This window comes from Oncorhynchus tshawytscha, linkage group LG26 (assembly GCF_018296145.1).
Source record: "Oncorhynchus tshawytscha isolate Ot180627B linkage group LG26, Otsh_v2.0, whole genome shotgun sequence".
Lineage (NCBI taxonomy): Eukaryota > Metazoa > Chordata > Actinopteri > Salmoniformes > Salmonidae > Oncorhynchus > Oncorhynchus tshawytscha.
In genome coordinates this window covers 29,943,884-29,964,563 of record NC_056454.1, presented here as the reverse complement: position 1 = coordinate 29,964,563, position 20,680 = coordinate 29,943,884, and the positions used below count along the sequence as shown (strand labels likewise).

The 20,680-nt window shown below is 43.2% G+C and overlaps 1 protein-coding gene across 1 annotated transcript; it reads right to left on the bottom strand.

Moving 5' to 3' along the window:
• Positions 1–17,416: 17,416 nt before the first annotated feature.
• LOC112224945 (BTB/POZ domain-containing protein KCTD4) lies at positions 17,417–19,022 on the bottom strand. Its single transcript, XM_024388539.2, has one exon. It carries the CDS (start codon positions 18,873–18,875, stop codon positions 18,105–18,107), a length of 771 nt encoding a protein of 256 aa, XP_024244307.1. The 5' UTR covers positions 18,876–19,022; the 3' UTR covers positions 17,417–18,104.
• Between the last annotated feature and the right edge of the window lie 1,658 nt (positions 19,023–20,680).

The window sequence follows — 20,680 nt, the reverse complement described above, 5'->3', positions numbered from 1 at the left end:
TTCCTAACTTCCCTGAAAAGTTGCATATCTCGTGGGACATTTGATGCTAATGCAGTACGCCACAGGATGCTTTTGGGCTGGTCAAGGGCAATCAGGTCTGATGTGAACCAAGGGCTATATCTGTTCCTGGGTCTACATTTTTTGAATGGGGCATGCTTATTTAAGATGGTGAGGAAAGCACTTTTAAAGAATAACCAGGCATTCTCTACTGACGGAATGAGGTCAATATCCTTCCAGGATACCGGGCCAGGTGGATTAGAAAGGCCTGCTTGCTGAAGTATTTTAGGGAGCGTTTGACAGTGATGAGGGGTGGTCGTTTGACCGCAGACCCATTACGGACGCAGGCAACGAGGCAGTGATCGCTGAGATCCTGGTTGAAGACAACAGAGGTGTATTTGGAGGGCAGGTTGGTTAAGATGATATTTATGAGGGTGCCCATGTTTACAGATTTGGGGTTGTACCTGGTAGGTTCATTGATAATTTGGGTGAGATTGAGGGCATCAAGCTTAGATTGTAGGATGGCCGAGGTGTTAAGCATGTTCCAGTTTAGGTCATCTAACAGCACGAGCTCTGACAGTCAATTCACATATGTTGTCCTGGGCACAGCTGGGGGAAGAAGGTGGTCTATAGCAAGCGGAAACGGTGAGAGACTTATTTCTGGAAAGGTGGATTTTTAAAAGTAGAAGCTCAAATTGTTTGGGCACAGACCTGGATAGTAAGACAGAACTCTGCAGGCTCTCTCTGCAGTAGATTGCAACTCCATCCCCTTTAGCAGTTCTATCTTGGTGGAAAATGTACATTTCAGGGGTTTTGGTGGTCTTCCTAAGCCAGACTTGCAAGCCGAAGAACACCATCCCAACTGTGAAGCACGAGGGTGGCAGCATCATGTGTGGGGGTACTTTGCTGCAGGAGGGACTGGTGAACTTCACGAAATACAGTGGGGCAAAAAAGTATTTAGTCAGCCACCAATTGTGCAAGTTCTCCCACTTAAAAAGATGAGAGAGGCCTGTAATTTTCATTATAGGTACACTTCAACTATGACAGATAAAATGAGAAAAAAAATCCAGAAAATCACATTGTAGGATTTTTAATGAATTTATTTGCAAATTATGGTGGAAAATAAGTATTTGGTCAACAACAAAAGTTTATCTCAATACTTTGTTATATACCCTTTGTTGGCAATGACAGAGGTCAAACGTTTTCTGTAAGTCTTCACAAGGTTTTCACACACTGTTGCTGGTATTTTGGCCCATTCCTCCATGCAGATCTCCTCTAGAGCAGTGATGTTTTGGGGCTGTGTCTGGGCAACACGGACTTTCAACTCCCTCCAAAGATTTTCTATGTGGTTGAGATCTGGAGACTGGCTAGGCCACTCCAGGACCTTGAAATGCTTCTTACGAAGCCACTCCTCCGTTTCCTGGGCGGTGTGTTTGGGATCATTGTCATGCTGAAAGACCCAAGCACGTTTCATCTTCAGTGCCCTTGCTGATGGAGGTTTTCACTCAAAATCTCATGATACATGGCCCCATTCATTCTTTCCTTTACATGGATCAGTCGTCCTGGTCCCTTTGCAGAAAAACAGCCCCAAAGCATGATGTTTCCACCCGCATGCTTCACAGTAGGTATGGTGTTCTTTGGATGCAACTCAGCATTCTTTGTCCTCCAAACACAATGACTTTTTACCAAAAAGTTATATTTTGGTTTCATCTGACCATGTGACATTCTCCCAATCTTCTTCTGGATCATCCAAATGCTCTCTAGCAAACTTCAGACGGGCCTGGACATGTACTGGCTTAAGCAGGGGGACATGTCTGGCACTGCAGGATTTGAGTCCCTGGCGGCGTAGTATGTTACTGATGGTAGGCTTTGTTACTTTGGTCCCAGCTCTCTGCAGGTCATTCCCTAGGTCCCCTCGTGTGGTTCTGGGATTTTTGCTCACCGTTCTTGTGATCATTTTGACCCCACGGGGTGAGATCTTGCGTGGAGCCCCAGATCGAGGGAGATTATCAGTGATATTGTATGTCTTCCATTTCCTAATAATTGCTCCCACAGTTGATTTCTTCAAACCAAGCTGCTTACTTACCTATTGCAGATTCAGTCTTCCCAGCCTGGTGCAGGTCTACAATTTTGTTTCTGGTGTCCTTTGACAGCTCTTTGGTCTTGGCCATAGTGGAGTTTGGAGTGTAACTGTTTGAGGTTGTGGACAGGTGTCTTTTATACTGATAACAAGTTCAAACAGGTGCCATTAATACAGGTAACGAGTGGAGGACAGAGGAGACTCTTAAAGAAGAAGTTACAGGTTTGTGAGAGCCAGAAATCTTGCTTGTTTGTAGGTGACCAAATACTTACTTTTCACCATAATTTGAAAATAAATTTATTAAAAATCCTACAATGTGATTTTCTGGATTTTTGTCTTTTCATTTTGTCTGTCATAGTTGAAGTGCACCTATGATGAAAATTACAGGCCTCTCATCTTTTTAAGTGGGAGAACTTGCACAATTGGTGGCTGACTAAATACTTTTTTGCCCCACTGTATATGGCATCATGAGGAAGGAAAATTGCGTGTATATATTGAAGCAATATCTCAAGACATCAGTCAGGAAGTTAAAGCTTGGTCGCAAATGGGTCTTCCAAATGGACAATGACCCCAAGCATACTTCCAAAGTTGTGTCAAAATGGCTTAAGGACAACAAAGTCAAGGTATTGGAGTGGCCATCACAAAGCCCTGACCTCAATCCTATAGACAATTTGTGGGCATTACTGAAAAAGCGTGTGCGAGCAAGGCCTACAAACCTGACTCTGTTACACCAGCTCTGTCAGGAGGAATGGGACAAAATTTGCCCAACTTATTGTGGGAAGCTTGTGGAAGGCTATCTGAAATGTTTGACCCAAGTTAAACAATTTAAAGGCAATGCTACCAAATTCTAATTGAGAGTATGTAAACTTCTGACCCACTGGGAATGTGATGAAATAAATAAAAGCTGAAATAAATCATTCTCTCTACTATTATTCTGACGTTTCACATTCTTAAAATAAAGTGGTGATCCTAACTGACCTAAGACAGGGAATTTTTACTAGGATTAATATTCAGGAACTGTTAACTGAGTTTATATGTATTTTGCCAAGGTGTATGTAAACTTCCGACTTCAACTGTATGTACCAGCGCATTCTAAGGTGAAATTTTACAATAAATTGAATACCTGAATTTCCACCAAAATCCCTGAACTCATTATTTGTCCGTGCCAGTAAAATGTTTAATGTTCTACAATTCAGTCAATATCTAATGGATTATAAACATATAAACTTTACTTAAAACAATTAGAGACACACTCACAAGACAGCTATATATAGTGTTATTTGACATGTATCTTTTTTGACACGCAAAGACCCAAACGGCGTTCCATATTTGTGATTGTATATCAGCATCACTCATTCACTCCACAACAGGTGGGCTGGAGTTATTTCCAGAACACTTCTCTGTCTGATGTATGTAATGCAGTCTGGTTTCTTCCAGACAGTCTGACTTTGTGTCTGCAGTAATAGCAGAGTACAGTGAGAGGTGTTATTAAAGATGATCTGTAGTGCAATCTCTCTGCTCTGTTCTGGCTTTTCTGTTGTTTACCGTAAATTCTGAAACGGCTTGAACAGATGGATATACAGTACAAGTCAAACGTTTGGACACCTACTCATTCAAGGGTTTTTCTTTATTTTCTACATTGTAGAATAAGGCAGTTCCATTAAGCCCAGGATGGAATGTACAGTACACATACTCTTTAAAATATAAAGAAAAATGTGTATTCTGTTTTTTTTATTTGACCTTTATTTACCCAGGCAGGCTAGTTGAGAACAAGTTCCCATTTACAACTGCGGCCTGGCCAAGATAAAGCAAAGCAGTGCGACACAAACAACACCGAGATACATATGGTCAATAATACAATATATACAGTGTGTGGTAATGAGGTAGGATAAGGGAGGTAGCAATAAATAGGCCATAGTGCCGAAATAATTACAATATAGCAATTAAACACCGGAGCGATAGATGTGCAGAAGATGAGTGTACAAGTAGAGATACTGGGGTGCAAAGGAGCAAAATAAATAAAATAAGTAAATAACAGTATGGGGATGAGGTAGTTGGATGGGCTATTTACAGATGGGCTATGTACAGGTGCATTATCTGTGGATAATGCAGAAAATGCACAAGTAAATAGTGGGTATGTTTAGAACATAATATTATTTAGAATGTACAGAGATATTCATTGGAATGTAGAGATTCTTTAGAATGTACAGATGTTCTTTAGAGTGCTGACTGAAGGCGGATTATTTATTTGAGAGACCACAGCATGTGGCTTAGTATAACTACAATGTCACATCTCTCATTCAACCTGCTAAGAGAACTGTTGTCAAGCCTTCAGTGTGTCAACTGTCATTAGATTTGTGTTCCAACTACAATAGCAAAATATAATGTAAGACGCCATTGTCTTACGTCAGATGGCGTCACTCCTACTCAACGCTCGTACCTCAATTATTGCAGGCGGAATCGCCACAATCTGGACCATGGTGAGATTCTGTATTGCAGTGTTCTCCAGGGAGGGAAAGTAAGGGCTACGTCAGTCCATTCCCATTCTTTGGTTGTCATTGGCTACAAGGAAGAGAAAGTCTAATTTGCTATATTTCTTAAGTCAAAACACTCTGTTGGTCTTTAGGTCGTGTGTGTGAACAGTCATCTGTTATAGCGTCAGAATAATAGCTGATATTATTAGTTCAGCTTGTTGAGATGTGGCACTCACTCCTCTCAGCCATGCTGTCGGGGGAGAGGAGTGGATTGATTGATTCAGCTGGCTTTCTTTTTCTCTGCCTCTCTCTGCCTGTCATCTTTCTCTTTTCTTCTCTTGTTATTTTCTTTCTGTCTGTCATCTCTGCCATTCCTATCTCCTTGCATTTCTCGTTCTCTTCCTTCTTTCTCTCCTCTCTACCTCTCCTCTTTCTCTGCCTCTTCTCCCTTTATCCTCTCTATACCCTGCCTCGTTCTGCCTCTCCTCTTCTCTCTGTGCCTATTTCCCCTCTACCCTTGCCTAGCCTTGCCTAGCCTTGGCTAGCCTTGCCTAGCCTTGGCTACTCTTCAGTCTAGGTCAGCTGTAGTTGACCCGTCCATTAAAGAGTCATTCCAGGGATGAGGAATGTATTGATAGTTAGGAATCTTAGTGGTTTCCCTTAATTACATATAACCATGGGAACACCTACTGCAACAGGGAACAGGCTAGGAGTGTGTGTGTATTAAAGTCAGCGTGGAGTGTGATGTAGGAGTATAATTTGCCTGGCAACAGGTGAGAGCAAAAAAAATAAAATAAACATTAATCTGTTAATGGGTTGCCTCTAGGGCTGTTAGTGACATTATTACTGCTACACCGGCGAAAACGAGTCATGACCACGGTCAATTTCCATGTGACCGTTTAGTCACATTAACTCTACTTTTCGAAGCTTTGATGCTGATGGTCGTTAGTAGCCTACCTAACTTGCTAACTACCTGGTACTCAGCACTCTATTGCCCCTTTAATCACTCATCAATGAAAATATAATAGAAAATCCATGAGCTCATGTTGCTCAACATTTCTATAGGCTATGTTATTGCGTGGAGAAAACAGAGTTTTGGTGGCCTCTTAAAAAGAGTGGATCCCATCAGCTTTCTATAGGCTAGGCCTACTATATTTATATATCAACTTTCCTAATATTAAGCACATTGCTTCACTTTACAGTCGGAATATAGCCTACCTGGCTGGCATGAAAATGAACCATGGGAAAAGCGTCCTCCATTTTCTATTTAAGTGCGTAGATTACATGTATTTTTCCCCTGCCTGTTCCGAGACAGGTGCATGACAGTGGTCCATTCTAAATCAAAACTAATTTCACGCATAGTGCATCTTATCTAGTAGATGTAAAGATCAGATTAAGATCAGATTATTAGCATAGTCTGATGGGTGACATTAGCCTATCACTTGTGCATGATGTATTAGGCAATCACTTGTGAATGATGTACATATACTGTAACTATAATTACCTGTTGATCCCGATTCCGCTGGACAGACTATCAAGTTTCCTCCTCTTCTTCACAACAGGTCGGTCGTACCCGAGGTACAATTCCAGATAGGGGTGTTTCATGGTGGGTTGCTTGTTGAGGAAGTGGAATGAGCACACAGCCAAATTGTTTCCCCAGAGCGTGCAGTAAGGCAAGAAACAGTGCATGCCTTTTTTTGCAACTTTTTCAAAATCATAGTCGCACACCTCATGTAGCCTAGCCCATAGGCCTATATGTTTTAATAAGGTTAGTATCACACCTCATGTAGCCTAGCCCATAGGCCTATAAGGGTTGTATCACAACTAAAGTGGTCAAATAACTTCTTAACATTAAGCACATTATTCCGCTTTACAACGGGTGTAGAGCCTAACTGGCCTACATAGGCAACACATGAGTTTCAAGTTTGGGAAAGAATTTTCACCATAAAAATGCACCTTTATAATAAAAGCATTACATGCATAATCTCAATTGCAGTCACTTTTGAGAACCTTGTTTTCTCACTGATTCATTGTTTTTTGAAACATTTGTGCTTATAGCCTACTTAGGCGTGTGCGCATTGCTACGCTTTTAATGTGTAGAAATTGCCAAAACGTTTCGATCTATTGCGTCAGCCTCATTGCTTTTAAAAGATTTTTGATGCGAGTGGTGGTATTGATTTGTGATCTATCACATCCCACAACTGTCCCAGACTATGTTTGGAATATTTATCTCTCTCACAGAATGACAAGTTGACCAATAGAATAGGTTAACTAGTGTACTATGGGGGGATAGATTGACAGACTAGTGCATTGCGGTTTGTTAGTCATACTCATCTTGTTGGCTGACGAAAAGTAAGCGTGGACAGTTCTAACATCTTCAATATGCGCCTCAGAATTCATTTAAAAGGGCCGAGCAGCTGAGTCCCCAACTGTCTGTCTTCACTTGTAGCCTACTTTGGAGCTGAGATGCTTGTGAGAAGGACCCATCACCTGGTGGGTATTGGTGGCTAATAAGAATTGAGATATCTGAGAAAGCTATGTGAGTGAGAGGTGCTTCGGAGCAAGGCAATTGGCAGCCGAGAGAAGGGAATTTACAATTATTACATTCAGAACAATGGCCACTTTGGCCGCAAAAGGCATGGATTTTTTAGGGGTATTACAGCCACACAAGGGGGATGCCGCCATGAAATTCGAAGCCTGGTGAGAATATTATCAAGTGCTTGTCAAATTGTGAAGCAGGGACTGATGAAGTGTGTGCAGGCTGAAACAAGGCAGAGCTCATCATTAGAGTCGCAAAATGCAGCCTTAGAATGTATTAAAAATCAAAACATACAAATGTTGGGCCATCACAACTAAAGTTGCATAAATAACTCTAAATGAAGCATATAGGAGGGCCTCTTTCTTTGTTACCCGCTCAACACAGAATAGCTGCATGAACGCACTCCCTCTGAAATTGTTTGGAGAAAATATCCTTCATTTTATTCAGCTCAATTGTATTCGTCATATTATGAAATAATGTAAATACTGCCACAGAATTCTAAGCAAATCTTGTCTGCTAAATTAACTAGTGTAGCCCATAGCCATATGGCATAGCCAGATCAGGGCCTAACAAGGACAACTCAGAGTAGCCTATTCTGTTATTTTGAAATAGAGTACATTTTCTTCATATCATGTTTCTTTAGACCTGAAATAAATAACTGATCTATTAAAATGGATTTATTATACTTTTTAAAATGTAGATGTTCCAACGGTCTGCATCAGTGGCTTGTAGGCTATGCGTGGAAGCCAGGAAATGCTAAACGTTTTTGTTAATTAACGGTCAATTACCGTGAGACCGGCAGTTATTTGCTTGACAACCACTGGCTGACAAAATGTCATGAACGCCACAGCCCTAGTTACCTCTGTTTTGAATAAGCTAAGTGTGTTCTGTCTCTGTTCTTCTCTCTTTCTGGATTAACCCCCCACCTCTCTCTCTCGCTCTCCTCCCACTACTTTTTCCTCTCCCTCTCTCCATCCATCTCCCTTAATCTCTCTCCCTGCCACCTGTGGGTTAGATATTCATCAGTCTGAGACAAAAGCTAATAGGCACAGTGGTATCATCAAATATGGATGGGTCTGATCTGCAATTAAAAAGCTCTCAGGTTTGATGTCTCCCGCAGCACACTGCTGGCTTCGGGAGCTTCATGTTTGCCCTGCGCCAGAAGAATGTGTGTGTGTGTGCATGAGGGATTGTGTGTGTGTGTGAGTCATGAGTAGGGGGCTGTAGAGAAAGAAAGCGAGCACAGATTGGCTCAATCCAAAGCCTACATGTAAAGAATATTAAAGAATTCAGTGATTTATATTTCTTGTAACTTTCTGAAGACGTAGCGGCATGGGGATGCCTTTGTACCCGTTAGCGATGCCCAAACAGTCATTTCTAAAGGCTTTCCCATAAAACTTTCCAATTTAAATGGTAACTGCAAAGTAGGCTTACATGGCAGAATATGATATCATGATTTGTATCAATCAAGTGGTCTTTTTTGGGGGGTGTTATTATGACAGTGTATTGGCTGGTAAGAATTCTGAGTGGCTGGTAGATTTTAACCTAAAGTGCATTTGGAAAGTATTCAGAGCCCTTGACTTTTTCCACATTTTGTTACATTTCAGCATTATTCTAAAACGGATTCAAATTATTTTCTCAAATCTATACACAGTACCCCATAATGACAAAGCAAAAAAAGTTGTTGAAATTCTTGCAAATGTATGATAAAAATATATATATTTTACACAAGTATTCAGACCTTTTGCTATGAGACTCAAAATTGAGCTCAAGTGCATCCTATTTCCATTGATCATCCTTGATTGTAGTCCACCTGTGGTAAATTCAATTGATTGGACATGATTTGGAAAGGGACAGAGTTGTCTATATAAAGTCCCACAGTTGACAGTGCAAGACATGAGGTCGAAGGAATTGTCCGTAGAGCTCAGAGACAGTATTGTGTTGAGGCACACATCTGGAGAAGGGTACCCAAAAATGTCTGCAGCATTGAAGGTCCCCAAGAACACGGTGGCCTCAATCATTCTAGAGTTTGGAACCACCAAGACTCCTCCTAGAGCTGGCTGCCTGGCCAAACTGAGCAATCGGGGGAGAAAGGCCTTGGTCAGGGAGGTGACCAAGAACCCGATGGTCACTCTGACAGAGCTCTAGAGTTGGGAGAACCTTCCAGAAGGACAATCATCTCTGCTGCACTCCACCAATCAGGCCTTTTATGGTAAAGTGGCCAGATGGAAGCCACTCCTCAGTAAAAGGCACATGGCAGCCCACTTGTGAGAGTCCTTTAGGTGCCTTTTGGCAAAAATGTTTTGTTATAAATTAATTAATTACTTCAATGAAAGCTGGCAGTGAATTCTGCCTATGATATAATTTAAGCTACTCAAGTCTTTCCATTGTTTTACACTGTACAAAAATATAAAACGCAACATGCAACAATTTCAAAGATACCTTAAAAAATATGGGGGCGTGGATCAGAAAACTAGTCAGTATCTGGTGTGACCAACATTTGCCTCATGCAGCGTGACACATCTCCATCACATAGTTGATCAGGCTGTTGATTCTGGCCTCTGGAATGTTGTCCCACTCTTTAATGGCTGTGCGAAGTTGCTGGACATTGGCGGGAACTGGAACACACTGTCGTACACAGCGATCCAGAGCATGGATGAACAGGGACATTTTCAGCTTCCAGAAATTGTGTACAGACCCAAGTGACATGGGGCCGTGCATAATCATGCAGAAATGTGAGGTGATGGCGGCGGATGAATGACACGACAATGGGCCTCAGGATCTCGTCACGGTATCTCTGTGCATTCAAATTGCGATCGCTAAAATGCAATTGTGTTTGTTGTCCGTAGCTTATGCCTGCCCATACCATAACCCCACCACCACATGGCACTGTTCACAACGTTGACATCAACAAATGGCTCACCCACATAACGCCATACGCTCTCTGCCATCTGCCTGGTATAGTTGAAACTGGGATTCATCCGGGAAGAGCACAATTCTCCAGCATGCCAGTGGCCATCAAAGGTGAGCATTTTCCCACTGAAGTCGGTTAAGACGCTGAACTGCAGTCAGGTCAAGACCCTGGTGAGGATGACGAGCATGCAGATGAGTTTCCCTGAGTCTGTTTCTGACAGTTTGTGCAGAAATTCATCAGTTGTGCAAACCCACAGTTTCATCAGCTGTCTGGGTGGCTCGTTTCAGACCATACCGCAGGTGAAGAACAGATGTGGAGGTCCTTGCCTGGCGTGGTTCCACATGGTCTGCGGTTGTGAGGCTGTTTGGAAGTACTGCTAAATTCTCTAAAACGACGTGAGGCGGCTTATGGTAGAGAAATTAACATTCAATTCTCTGGCAACAGCTCCCTCAACTTGAGACATCCGCGGCATTGTGCGACAAAACTGCACATTTTACCGTGACCTTTTTATTGTCCCCAGCACACGGTGCACCTGTGTAAAGATCATGCTGTTTAATCTTCTTAATATGCCACACCTGTTAGGTGGAGGGATTATCTTGGCAAAGGAGAAATGCTCAGTAACAGGGTTGTTAACAAATTTGTACACAGAATTTGAGAGAAATAAGCTTTTTGTGCGTGTGGAAGATTTATGGGATCTTTTGTTTCAGCTCATGAAACATGGGACAAACACTTTACAAGTTGCATTTATATTTTTGTTAAGTATATGTATTTTCTTGGTTTGGTAATCGTTTCTTCTTTTTGTTAAGTTTAGTCACAACATTTCTCAATGTACAGTATGTCAACCAATCAGCTGAACAGCCTGACTTGTTGGCACCTTTTTGCATAATTTCTTTGAACCATACCATTTGTTAATTTAGCATCAATCCAGAGGGCTCGAACAGTTCTCAGTTAATTTCATAACAGGTGCATAGTTCTCAACAATTGGCATTAATAATTTCACAAATACTACCAACGCTGCATCTGGATTAACATCCTCATACACATCAGACCAACACACATATTCTTCAACAAAAGAGTCATGAGAAAACAACATTTTGTACGATCTCTTCTAAATTGCTTTAGGCCCAACCTTTGGCACTTTGGCTTTCCTTGTTATTGCTACAATGGAGTGATTCTCTGCAGCATTAGTGAAGATATTGTGACCTCTTCAAGGTTAGGAGAGTTTGTCACAAATTAAGCGGGAGACCGTCACCAAAATCACCCCAGAATGAGAGTTATTTCAAACAGGACCTGTGTGGTAGTTTCTCCGTCATGGTCAAGGATAGCAGGGTTCGGTACACGACTCAGGTTCTCGGTAGGTCCGGGTCCAAACACCAACAGGCCATACACTGTACATCCAGCCGATATATATTGTCTCTTTCTCTATGGTTCACAGACCCCAGCCCCTTTCTCTCTCTCTTCCTGGTTTGTCCTGACCCCTTATCTGTGGATTGGACCCACCTTCTGAGTGTTCCATTGCCTCTCGGGATTGTAGTTTTGGGCGATCGACCATTTTGTGATCTGTAGTTCTTGTTAGGGTGGACATTTTAGTGGGAGGACAGAGCTGTTTATTAGTTCTGCCCTCACATATCTGCCATTTATCACTCGGCCCCCTTTGCCACAATATAATCAAAACAAGTGAATGTCACAGATCCAACACTGTTGCTATGCACTCTAGTTGGTTGAGTAATAATTTGGGTCATATTACAGGTATTCGTCACAGTTAGACACTTCCTCTTGAGATGACAGCTAGTTGCTATGCAGTCAGTAAATGTTTTGTTCACCCAGAGAATCGGTTAACATCACACACACACTATCAAGTATTGCACTCATATTATCCAAATGCTGACTGTTCGCACTTGGTGGCCTATAGCAGCAACCCAGAAGAAGAGGCTTTAGATGAGGCAGGTGAACTTGAAACTGCAACACTTCAACAACATTTGACATAAGATCCTCTCTAAGCTTCACAGGACTATGACTCTGAACATATACAGTACTGTAACACCTCCCCCATAGGCATTCCTGTCTTTTCTGTAAATGTTATATCCTTAGCCAGTATATGAATGTTATCCGATGTTAGCAAGTTATTGATTTCATTAACCTTATTTCTGAGGTTATATACAGTATTATAATATGGGCTATTCTTAGCCCTTTCCTGGGTAGCTTACTGGAGATGGACAGACATATGGCTATTACAAAAAAAATAAAAAATATTTAGCTTATAGTCAATCAATCAGGTGCTTGTGAATGTCGGTTGGCGTGTGTGTGTGTGTGTGTGTGTGTGTGTGTGTGTGATGTTGGTCTGAAGATATACTGACCCAAAAGCTCGGCTCTCTCACTCCTCCTAGGGTTTTGAGAGGGAGGGCGAGCAATGAGCTTGTCGTTGAGGATGTAAGCAATGTCCCCACGCTCTCTGGACGTTTTCATTGCTGGGCTAAGTTCTTTCCGCCTCAGGCGCACAGCTTCAGAGAAGTCCTCATTTAGGAAGAGGAGGCTCTCTCCAGAACAGCCATCTTGTCCTTGAACCTTAGGAACTTGACCACTATTGCCCTGGGTCTGTCACTTGGGCTCATTACAGGTTTCCTTGACCTTGAGCTTTTCCTTGAACATTTTTCTCACTTTCTCCTCAGATTCCGTCCAGGTCTCATGTGAACTCTCTGGTATGCCATCCACAACAATGTTATTCCCCCTGGATTGTCCCTCCTAGATATTCTGTTTTTCCAGTCATCTGTAATAATAATTCACAGACAGTGCTCATGTCATCTCGCGTGGACTTACAGTTGGTTGTCATCTTGGTGGAAGTCTCTTTCATGACATCCACCTCTTCCTGGGATAACTGCAATCTGTTCTTAAGGTCTTGGACCTCTGGTCAGATCGTCCATTATTTTGTTAGTTGAGTCCACAAGTATTTGGACAAAGCTCTTGAAGCTATTTTCCAATTGCTGTAACAATTGCTTGTAGACATCTTGTTGTTGATTTAAAAGATCACGCACCTGTGATCCCCATTACTCCAACCTTCTTTAACTTTGGGCAGCATGATGGTAGCAACATAGGCTAAAGCTGGTACTCCATGCAGTTCCAGCCAGCACAAATCGCAGGGTCGATTGAAACTGCAGGGATATAAACAGCACGAATTTAAACAGCCAGAAGCCTGGAACTATATGTAGTGCCAGTCACAAGGGCTAACTGCTTCACATGTAGTGTTCAAACTATCATGGAAGCCTGGCTAGCGTGATAGTGAGCAGCTAGGGTAGCTGTTTGCCAAGCAGCAGCTCTTCAGACTTTGCGGTTCGGCAGTATCCCGGGACAGATGGTAGTGGTCCCAGCAACTGAGGCCAACTGCATCGCGGGATCCAAATTAAACAGGTAGGCTAATTTTTTATTTTTTTTATTTTTTTGTTTCTGATCACTCTCTCGTTCCGTGTTCAGCGCCCATCCCTGGTCTAGATGATGTATTGCATGTATTACCTACATACAAGAGAGAGGCAGCCATGTTGCTATCCATGGACAGACAGGAGGAGGGAGAGTGAGACCACAAACAGAGTTCATAGACTGATCTGTCATTTTGTGGATCTACAGTGCATTCAGAAAGTATTCAGACCCCTTGACTTTTTCTTAATTCTGTTACTTTACAGCCTTATTCTAAAATGTACTACATTTTTGCAAATGTATTAAAGATTAAACAATTTCACATTCACATAAGTATTCAGACCCTTTTACTCAGTACCTTGTTAGAGCACCTTTGAGATTGATTAAATCCTTGAGTCTTCTTGGGTATGACGCTGAAAGCTTGGCAAACCTGTATTTGGGGAGTTTCTCCCATTCTTCTCTGCAGATCCTCTCAAGCTCTGTCAGGTTGGATGGGTAGTGTCACTGCAAAGCTATTTTCAGGTCTCTCTAGAGATGTTCGATCGGGTTCAAGTCCGAGCTCTGCCTGGGACACTCAAGAACATTGAGACTTGTCCCGAAGCCAATTCGGCGTTGTCTTGGCTGTGTGCTTATGGTTGTTGTCCTGTTGGAAGGTGAACCTTCACCCCAGTCTGAGGTCCTGAGCGCTCTGGAGCAGGTTTTCTTCAAGGATCTCTCTGTATTTTGCTCCGTTCATCTTTCTTTCAATCCTGACTAGTTTCCTAGTCCCTGCCGCTGACAAACATCCCCACAGCATGATGCTACCACCACCATGCTTCACCATAGGGATGGTGCCAGGTTTCCTCCAGACGTGATGCTTGGCATTCAGGCCAAAGAGTTCGATCTTGATTTTATCAGACCAGAGTTTGGTCTGAGAGTCCTTTAGGTGCCTTTTGGCAAACTCCAAGCGGACTATCATTTGTCATTTTTACTGAGGAGTGGCTTCCGTCTTGCCACTCAACCATAAAGGCCTGATTGGTGGAGTGCTGCAGAGATGGTTGTCCTTCTGGAAGGTTCTCCCAACTCCACAGAGAAAGTCTGGAGCTCTGTCAGGGTGACCATCAGGTTGTTGGTCACCTCCCTGACCAAGGCCCTTTCCCCCCTGATTGCTCAGTTTGGCCGGGCGGCCAGTGCTAGGAAGAGTCTTGGTGGTTCCCAACAATCAGCAGCATTGCATTAGTGGAAACCACGAATGTTTTTGTATCAATATTTTAGCTTTTTATTATAAACAAATGTTTTTACAGGGTTAAATATTGGATTCTAGAGCACAACATGTGCTTCAAAAGAAGCTAGAATCCTATAATATATCTGGCACTCCTAGACTTTCTTGTGCTTCTAACTTTAAAAGAATTGGGAGCACCAATGCTACCAATGACTCATGTTAATTTCGAGCCCTGGCTGCAACAGATGGTTTTTGGGGTGTTTGAGACACAGGCTGAATCGAGGTGGGCGACTCCATATGTGTTAAACACTACAGCTACTGTTTTTCAAGCACAGACTGAGTTAACTTATTTTAGTTCCTAATGTTCTAGTCTCGCACCATCTGTTTCCTTGTGTCAGAAGGGTTCTGGCAGAGATTAATTACAAGATGGTAAAGCAATTAGCACTGGGAGGCAGGGGAATACCAAGTAGCCTAACTCTAAGTCCAAACTAAAGGGAATGTGTCTGGTTAGGCAGAGACACACCATATGATACTCTACCACTTGTGCTCTGTACAACAATGTAATAGAATACTGTGTGTACATACTGATCAACAACAACCCCTTTTGCAGAATTTTGGAAAATTATACAATGAAATATTCAATATGTTTAGTCTTGTTGTCAAATGTAGACATGGCCCAAATTGAAAGTGAAGTAATTGATAGTACTACAAATGTAAAACATTGAGACATGAATTTAAAAAGAGGTCCACCTTGAGGGAAGAGAGCAGCGTTTATTGAATTGCCTTTCTGACCCACTTCTTTAAATATCACCAGTCTCTAAACTCTGGGGAGTAGAAGACACACCAGCACAACTGTCAGTCACTGATCTTTCTCACCAGTGATCACTTCCAATAAGACATGTTAGATTATAAAAATCATGAAATGGGATACGAGAGTCTGAGATTAATATAGGAATTCTGATTAAATTCAGATTCTTACAAATATGCATTGTTTTTGACATGACGTAATAACCTGTCTGTTGAGGGTTTGGCTGGAAGTAACTGCGCTGGGTTGTTGGGCTCTGATGCATTTTCCAATACAGTAAGCTTACATTACAGTTAGTAGTTAACTCTATTATAGTTCTAAGTCTACAGCATTAGTTACTTGTCTGTTCTATTAAATCCATATGGTAAAATCTTTCTGCCTTAATGAGCTGTCATAATATTGATGCAAATAAACACAGTGCATTCGGAAAGTATTCAGACCTCTTGACTTTTTTCACGTTTTGTTACATTACAGCCTTATTCTGAAACTGATTTTAAATAGTTTTTTCCCTCACCATTCTACATAAAATACCCCATAATGACAAAGCAAAAACAGGTTTTTAGAATTTTTTGCAAATTAAATGTTTAAAAAACGGACATTTCACATTCAGTAAGTATTCAGAGCCTTTACTTTGTACTTTGTTGAAGCGCCTGTGGCAGTGATGACAGCCTAGAGTCTTCTGGGGTATCACGCTACAAGCTTGGTACACCTGTATTTGAGGAGTTTCTCCCATTCTTCTCTGCAGATCCTCTCAAACTCTGTCAGGTTGGATGGGGAGAGTCGCTGCAAAGCTATTACTAGGTCTCTCCAGAAAGGCCTGAGTGCTGCAGACATGGTTGTCCTTCTGGAAGGTTCTCCCATCTCCACAGAGGAACTTTGGAGATCTATTAGAGTGACCATCGGGTTCTTGGTCACCTCCCTGACCAAGGCCCTTCTCCCCCGATTGCTCAGTTTGGCTGGGGGTGTCACGCCCTGACCTTAGAGCCTTTTTATTTCTCTATTTGGTTAGGTCAGGGTGTGATTTCGGTGGGCATTCTAGTTTGTCTGTTTCTTTGTTGGCCGGATATGGTTCCCAATCAGAGGCAGCTGTCTATCGTTGTCTCTGATTGGGAATCATATTTAGGCAGCCTTTTTCCCGCCTGTGTTTGTGGGTAATTATTTATTTTCTGTGTGTGTTTGTGTGCGCCACTGTTGCGTTCGGTTTCTGTTTACCTGTTTTTTGTGAAGGTTTCACTTTATTAAAGATGTGGAACTATATTCACGCTGCACCTTGGCTCATTTATGACAGGGAGTTTGAAGACAGTGAACATGACAGGGGGGCCAGCTCTAGGAAGAGTCAGGGTGGTTCCAAACTTACTTTATTTAAGAATGATGGAGGCCACTGTGTTCCTGGGGACCTTTAATGCTGCAAACATTGTTTGGTACCCTTCCCCAGATCTGTGCCTTGACACAATCCTGTCTCTGAGCTCTACGGACAATTCCTTCGACCTCATTGCTTGGTTTTTGCTCTGGCATGCACTGTCAACTGTGAGACCTAATAGAAACAGGTGTGTGCCTTTCCAAATCATATCCAATCAATTGAATTTACCACAGGTGGACTCCAACCAGTTGTAGAAACATCTCAAGGATGATCAATGGAAATAGGATGCACCTGAGCTCAATTTTGAGTATCATAGCAAAGTGTCTGAATACTTTTGTAAATAAGGTATTTCAGTTGTACAACATTTCTTAAAAGCTTGTTTTCGCTTTGTCATTATGGTGTGTTATGTGTAGATGGATGAGGAAAACAATTAATTTAAGCAATTTTAGATTAAGGCTGCAGCGTAACACAATGTGGAAAGAGGAAGGGGTCTGAATGCTTTTTGAATGCACTGTATTTCCAAGTCCCCTTGTACTATATAATAGAATAAACACAAATTCCATGTGTTTTGGAAGAAATATTCCAAACCAATTTCCAGATGCTACATGTCTGTAATATTTAACAAGATAATCATGTAATGACTGACAATATTCATTACTTTTATTGTGTGTAAAACAAAACATTGACATATCCAAATGAACACATTGTCACTCACTCACTCACAGCACAGGTGATCAAACAATCACAAAGTTGGTTTCTGATTTGAAAATCTTCACTGCGCATCATGCTAGATTTGAACACTTGGGTCTAAACCCTACGTGTATATTTTCTGCAAAGCACACCTCTCATCCAGTCAGGCTATGTGTGAGAAGTTTCTGGAATTAAACAATTGTTTTCGTCCAATAATCAGCAACCGTCAGTAGGTCAGTCAGTACATTCTTCCACTCTACCACTCCCCCCAGGATCCAGAAAAAGGCTTGGTCACACAACTAAATATTAGACCACAGCAACTGAACACACACACTGTAATACCTCACTGTGCACACAAAGGCTGGTTTGAAGGTGGAGCAGACAGGATGGAAAAAGCAGCTTGATGCAATCCAGTAGGAGACTCTTCCTCTGAGAGTGTGTGTTCTGTCCTGCAGCAGTTCCAGCCCAGGGGCTAGGGGTCAATCTGGAATCAGACACCTTTCTCCTCCCTCTAGTTCCCCTCTCTACCTGCCTGTTACCTGCCCCATTCTCTTCCCTTCTCTTTCCACCTCCCTGTCCATTCTCTCCCAGATCCCTCTCCCCCATCTTTCCCTCTTCCCCTCTCTCTTCCCTCTCTTACTTGACAAAGTGCAGTGCCTCTGCGGCCACCACAGATCCCTTGCTGCTGTCCAGAGAGGTGATGATAGAGAAGCCAGCCTTCAGAGCCAGCATCACCGTCTCTAGCTTCAGACACTCCAGAGTACACACGAAGGTACTGTCCTGCTTCAGCACCAGCCTGGAGCCCGGTTCTGACTTGATGAAGTGGCGGAACTGGATCACGTTGGACGACACTTCAAACTCCTCCGGGAAGCCGTCCAGACGGCTCTTTGAGATCTGAACCAGGCGACCTTTGACCTTGTCAATGAAACTGGGGTCACTACAGTACACCTTGAAGCCCTGTGACCTCTCGTCAGTCACCTCCAGGAAGGCGGGCTCCCGCTGTACCGCCCGCAGCTCCTCCCACTCCAAAATGGCCTCCACCAATCCACTGAGGCGGTAGAACTCTGCTTCCCGTCTCAGAAGGCCCGCCTCTCGGAAGTCGTCGGGTAGCTGCAGGTCTCCAGTCCGCAAGAAGTTGAGGATGTGTCGGAACACAGGGCCGTCACGGTCAATGAAGGGGTTGCCCATGGAGTCAGTGTGCTGGATGGTCTTTTTGCCGCTGGCCAGCTCCTCCAACACTGACCCCTGGTGGCGGCTGAGGGTGGTGCGGTGCGCGGCATACAGAAAGCCCCCCACGTTGAGGGTGATGGTGCCTGACGAGGGCTTCTTGATGCTCTTACTGGGCTGCAGCAGGTCCGAGTTGATCTGTCTCAGTTCACTGTCCATCCTTCTGAGGTTCCATTCCATGCCGCTCAACAACCTCACAGTGTCTGTGTCTGCGGTCCTCAGGATAAGTGTGTAGCGTGCAGTAAAAAGTGAGTGTGTGTGTGGGAGCCACTCGGAGAGGTACTGGCATAGAGAGGAGCGCAGAGCGCACTGGTAGCAGAATGAGTCTGCCTCTCCCTTTCTCTCCTCCCTCTTACATCCCTCCCTCCCTTTTACCTCTCTCTATTTCTCTCTCTCTCTGCATCTCTGCTGGAGGAAGAGGGGGGCCACCCTCTGTCACAGGGTGGGAGGAGAGGGAGTGTGTGTGTGCATTGGAGAGAGAAAGCGATGAGTAGAAAGGGTGGCAGGTGCTCTCCTTTACCGCTCTCTCCTTACTTTCTACACCCCCTCTTTTCTTTCTCCTTTGTCTTGTCCCCTTTCTCTCATCATCTTCTCTCGTTCCCCCCTTCTCATTCTCCTCCAGCCTCCCTCTTTCTTCTATTTCTTTCTCTACCCATCTCTCTCTCTCTCCCAATCTTAGTAATTAGCCCTCTTTTTTCGCTGATGAAAAAGCTCCCCAGCTGTGCTTCCCCACGTGAGACAACAGGAGGCCCCTGAACACACACACACACCCTATATGCACACACACACACACCCTATATGCACACACACAGACACAGGAGGTTGTCGTGGCAGGGAACCTCTCTCCCCAACCCCATCCTAGGAACCTGTTGGTGTAGATAGACTGTAGTTGTGTAAGTATCTCTGCTGTAGAGACTTTCTGCAGTGTGCTTCAAACCATGTTTACAGCTTTGTCCAGGCATTTACTGGCAGCTTGGTGGGCATTCACTGGCAGCATGGTAGGCACATTCATTGGCAGTGTGATAGAGAGATAGGGATAAGTGGGCAGATTGTGGGTATTTATGTAAATGAGAGTGTATTTACACAAATGCCTGATTTCTCTCAAAGATTGCATGCAGTTGGTTAAGATCTCCCTAAGAGTAAACCCCTCAGAGACGTGTGTGTGTGTGTGTGTGCGCCTAACTACTGGTGAATGCAGGCAGGGTCTGAGCCTGCAGGGTCTTTGATTAGTCCACATCTTCCTGTATCCACCCACAGCCTCGGGAGTTGACTGGAAGGTAATTAGGTCTAAACTGAGGGTAATGTCTCTTACTGCTCTATAAGGAAGAGAGGCTTGTGATGTGTATAAAGGCCTTGTGTATTATTATGGTGAGTCATAGACTCATATTGTTAGCCTCCAGAACATGGCGCAAGGAGCTTAAATCAATACTGTATAATACAGCACAATATTTCTTTCTACATGGGCTGACCATGACAAACTGTCTGGACGATGTCTTCGCCTGACACTTATTGTAACAAATATTGACGTGTGTGTTTGACAGTTTTGCTCCCAGAGGTGAGAGAGTGTCCTGCAGGTGATGGGCTGTCACAGACAGTCAGTGATGTTTCTCAACCCCCCTTCTCTCCCTTTAGCATACATTTAGCATACAGAAGTGTCATTATAGTAAACAGTGAGATGTGTAATTAAGTTGTTTTTTCTCTCAGTGTGAAGTCTGTTTGATGGAGCTGGCCTGGTGTTGTCCACAGTTATACAGAAAGCTTTGGTGTGTGTATGCTGGTGTTAAAATTGTAATTAAACCAAGCAATCACCCCAGAATCCAGGTGTAGAACATTCCCACACAGCCTTGACAGTGACACAACCTATCAAATAGAATATCCCCTATGTCTTATCTCCAGAAGTGGAGGCCCGACTTCCATTCACCCATCACCTTCAATGAACGTACCTGTGGACAATCAGTGTGACAGTCTGACAACCCTTTCCGTTC

What these genes read in the sequence shown, in the direction of transcription:
- LOC112224945 (XM_024388539.2), bottom strand. Translation starts at nt 18,875, where the DNA reads ATGGAATGGAACCTCAGAAGGATGGACAGTGAACTGAGACAGATCAAC.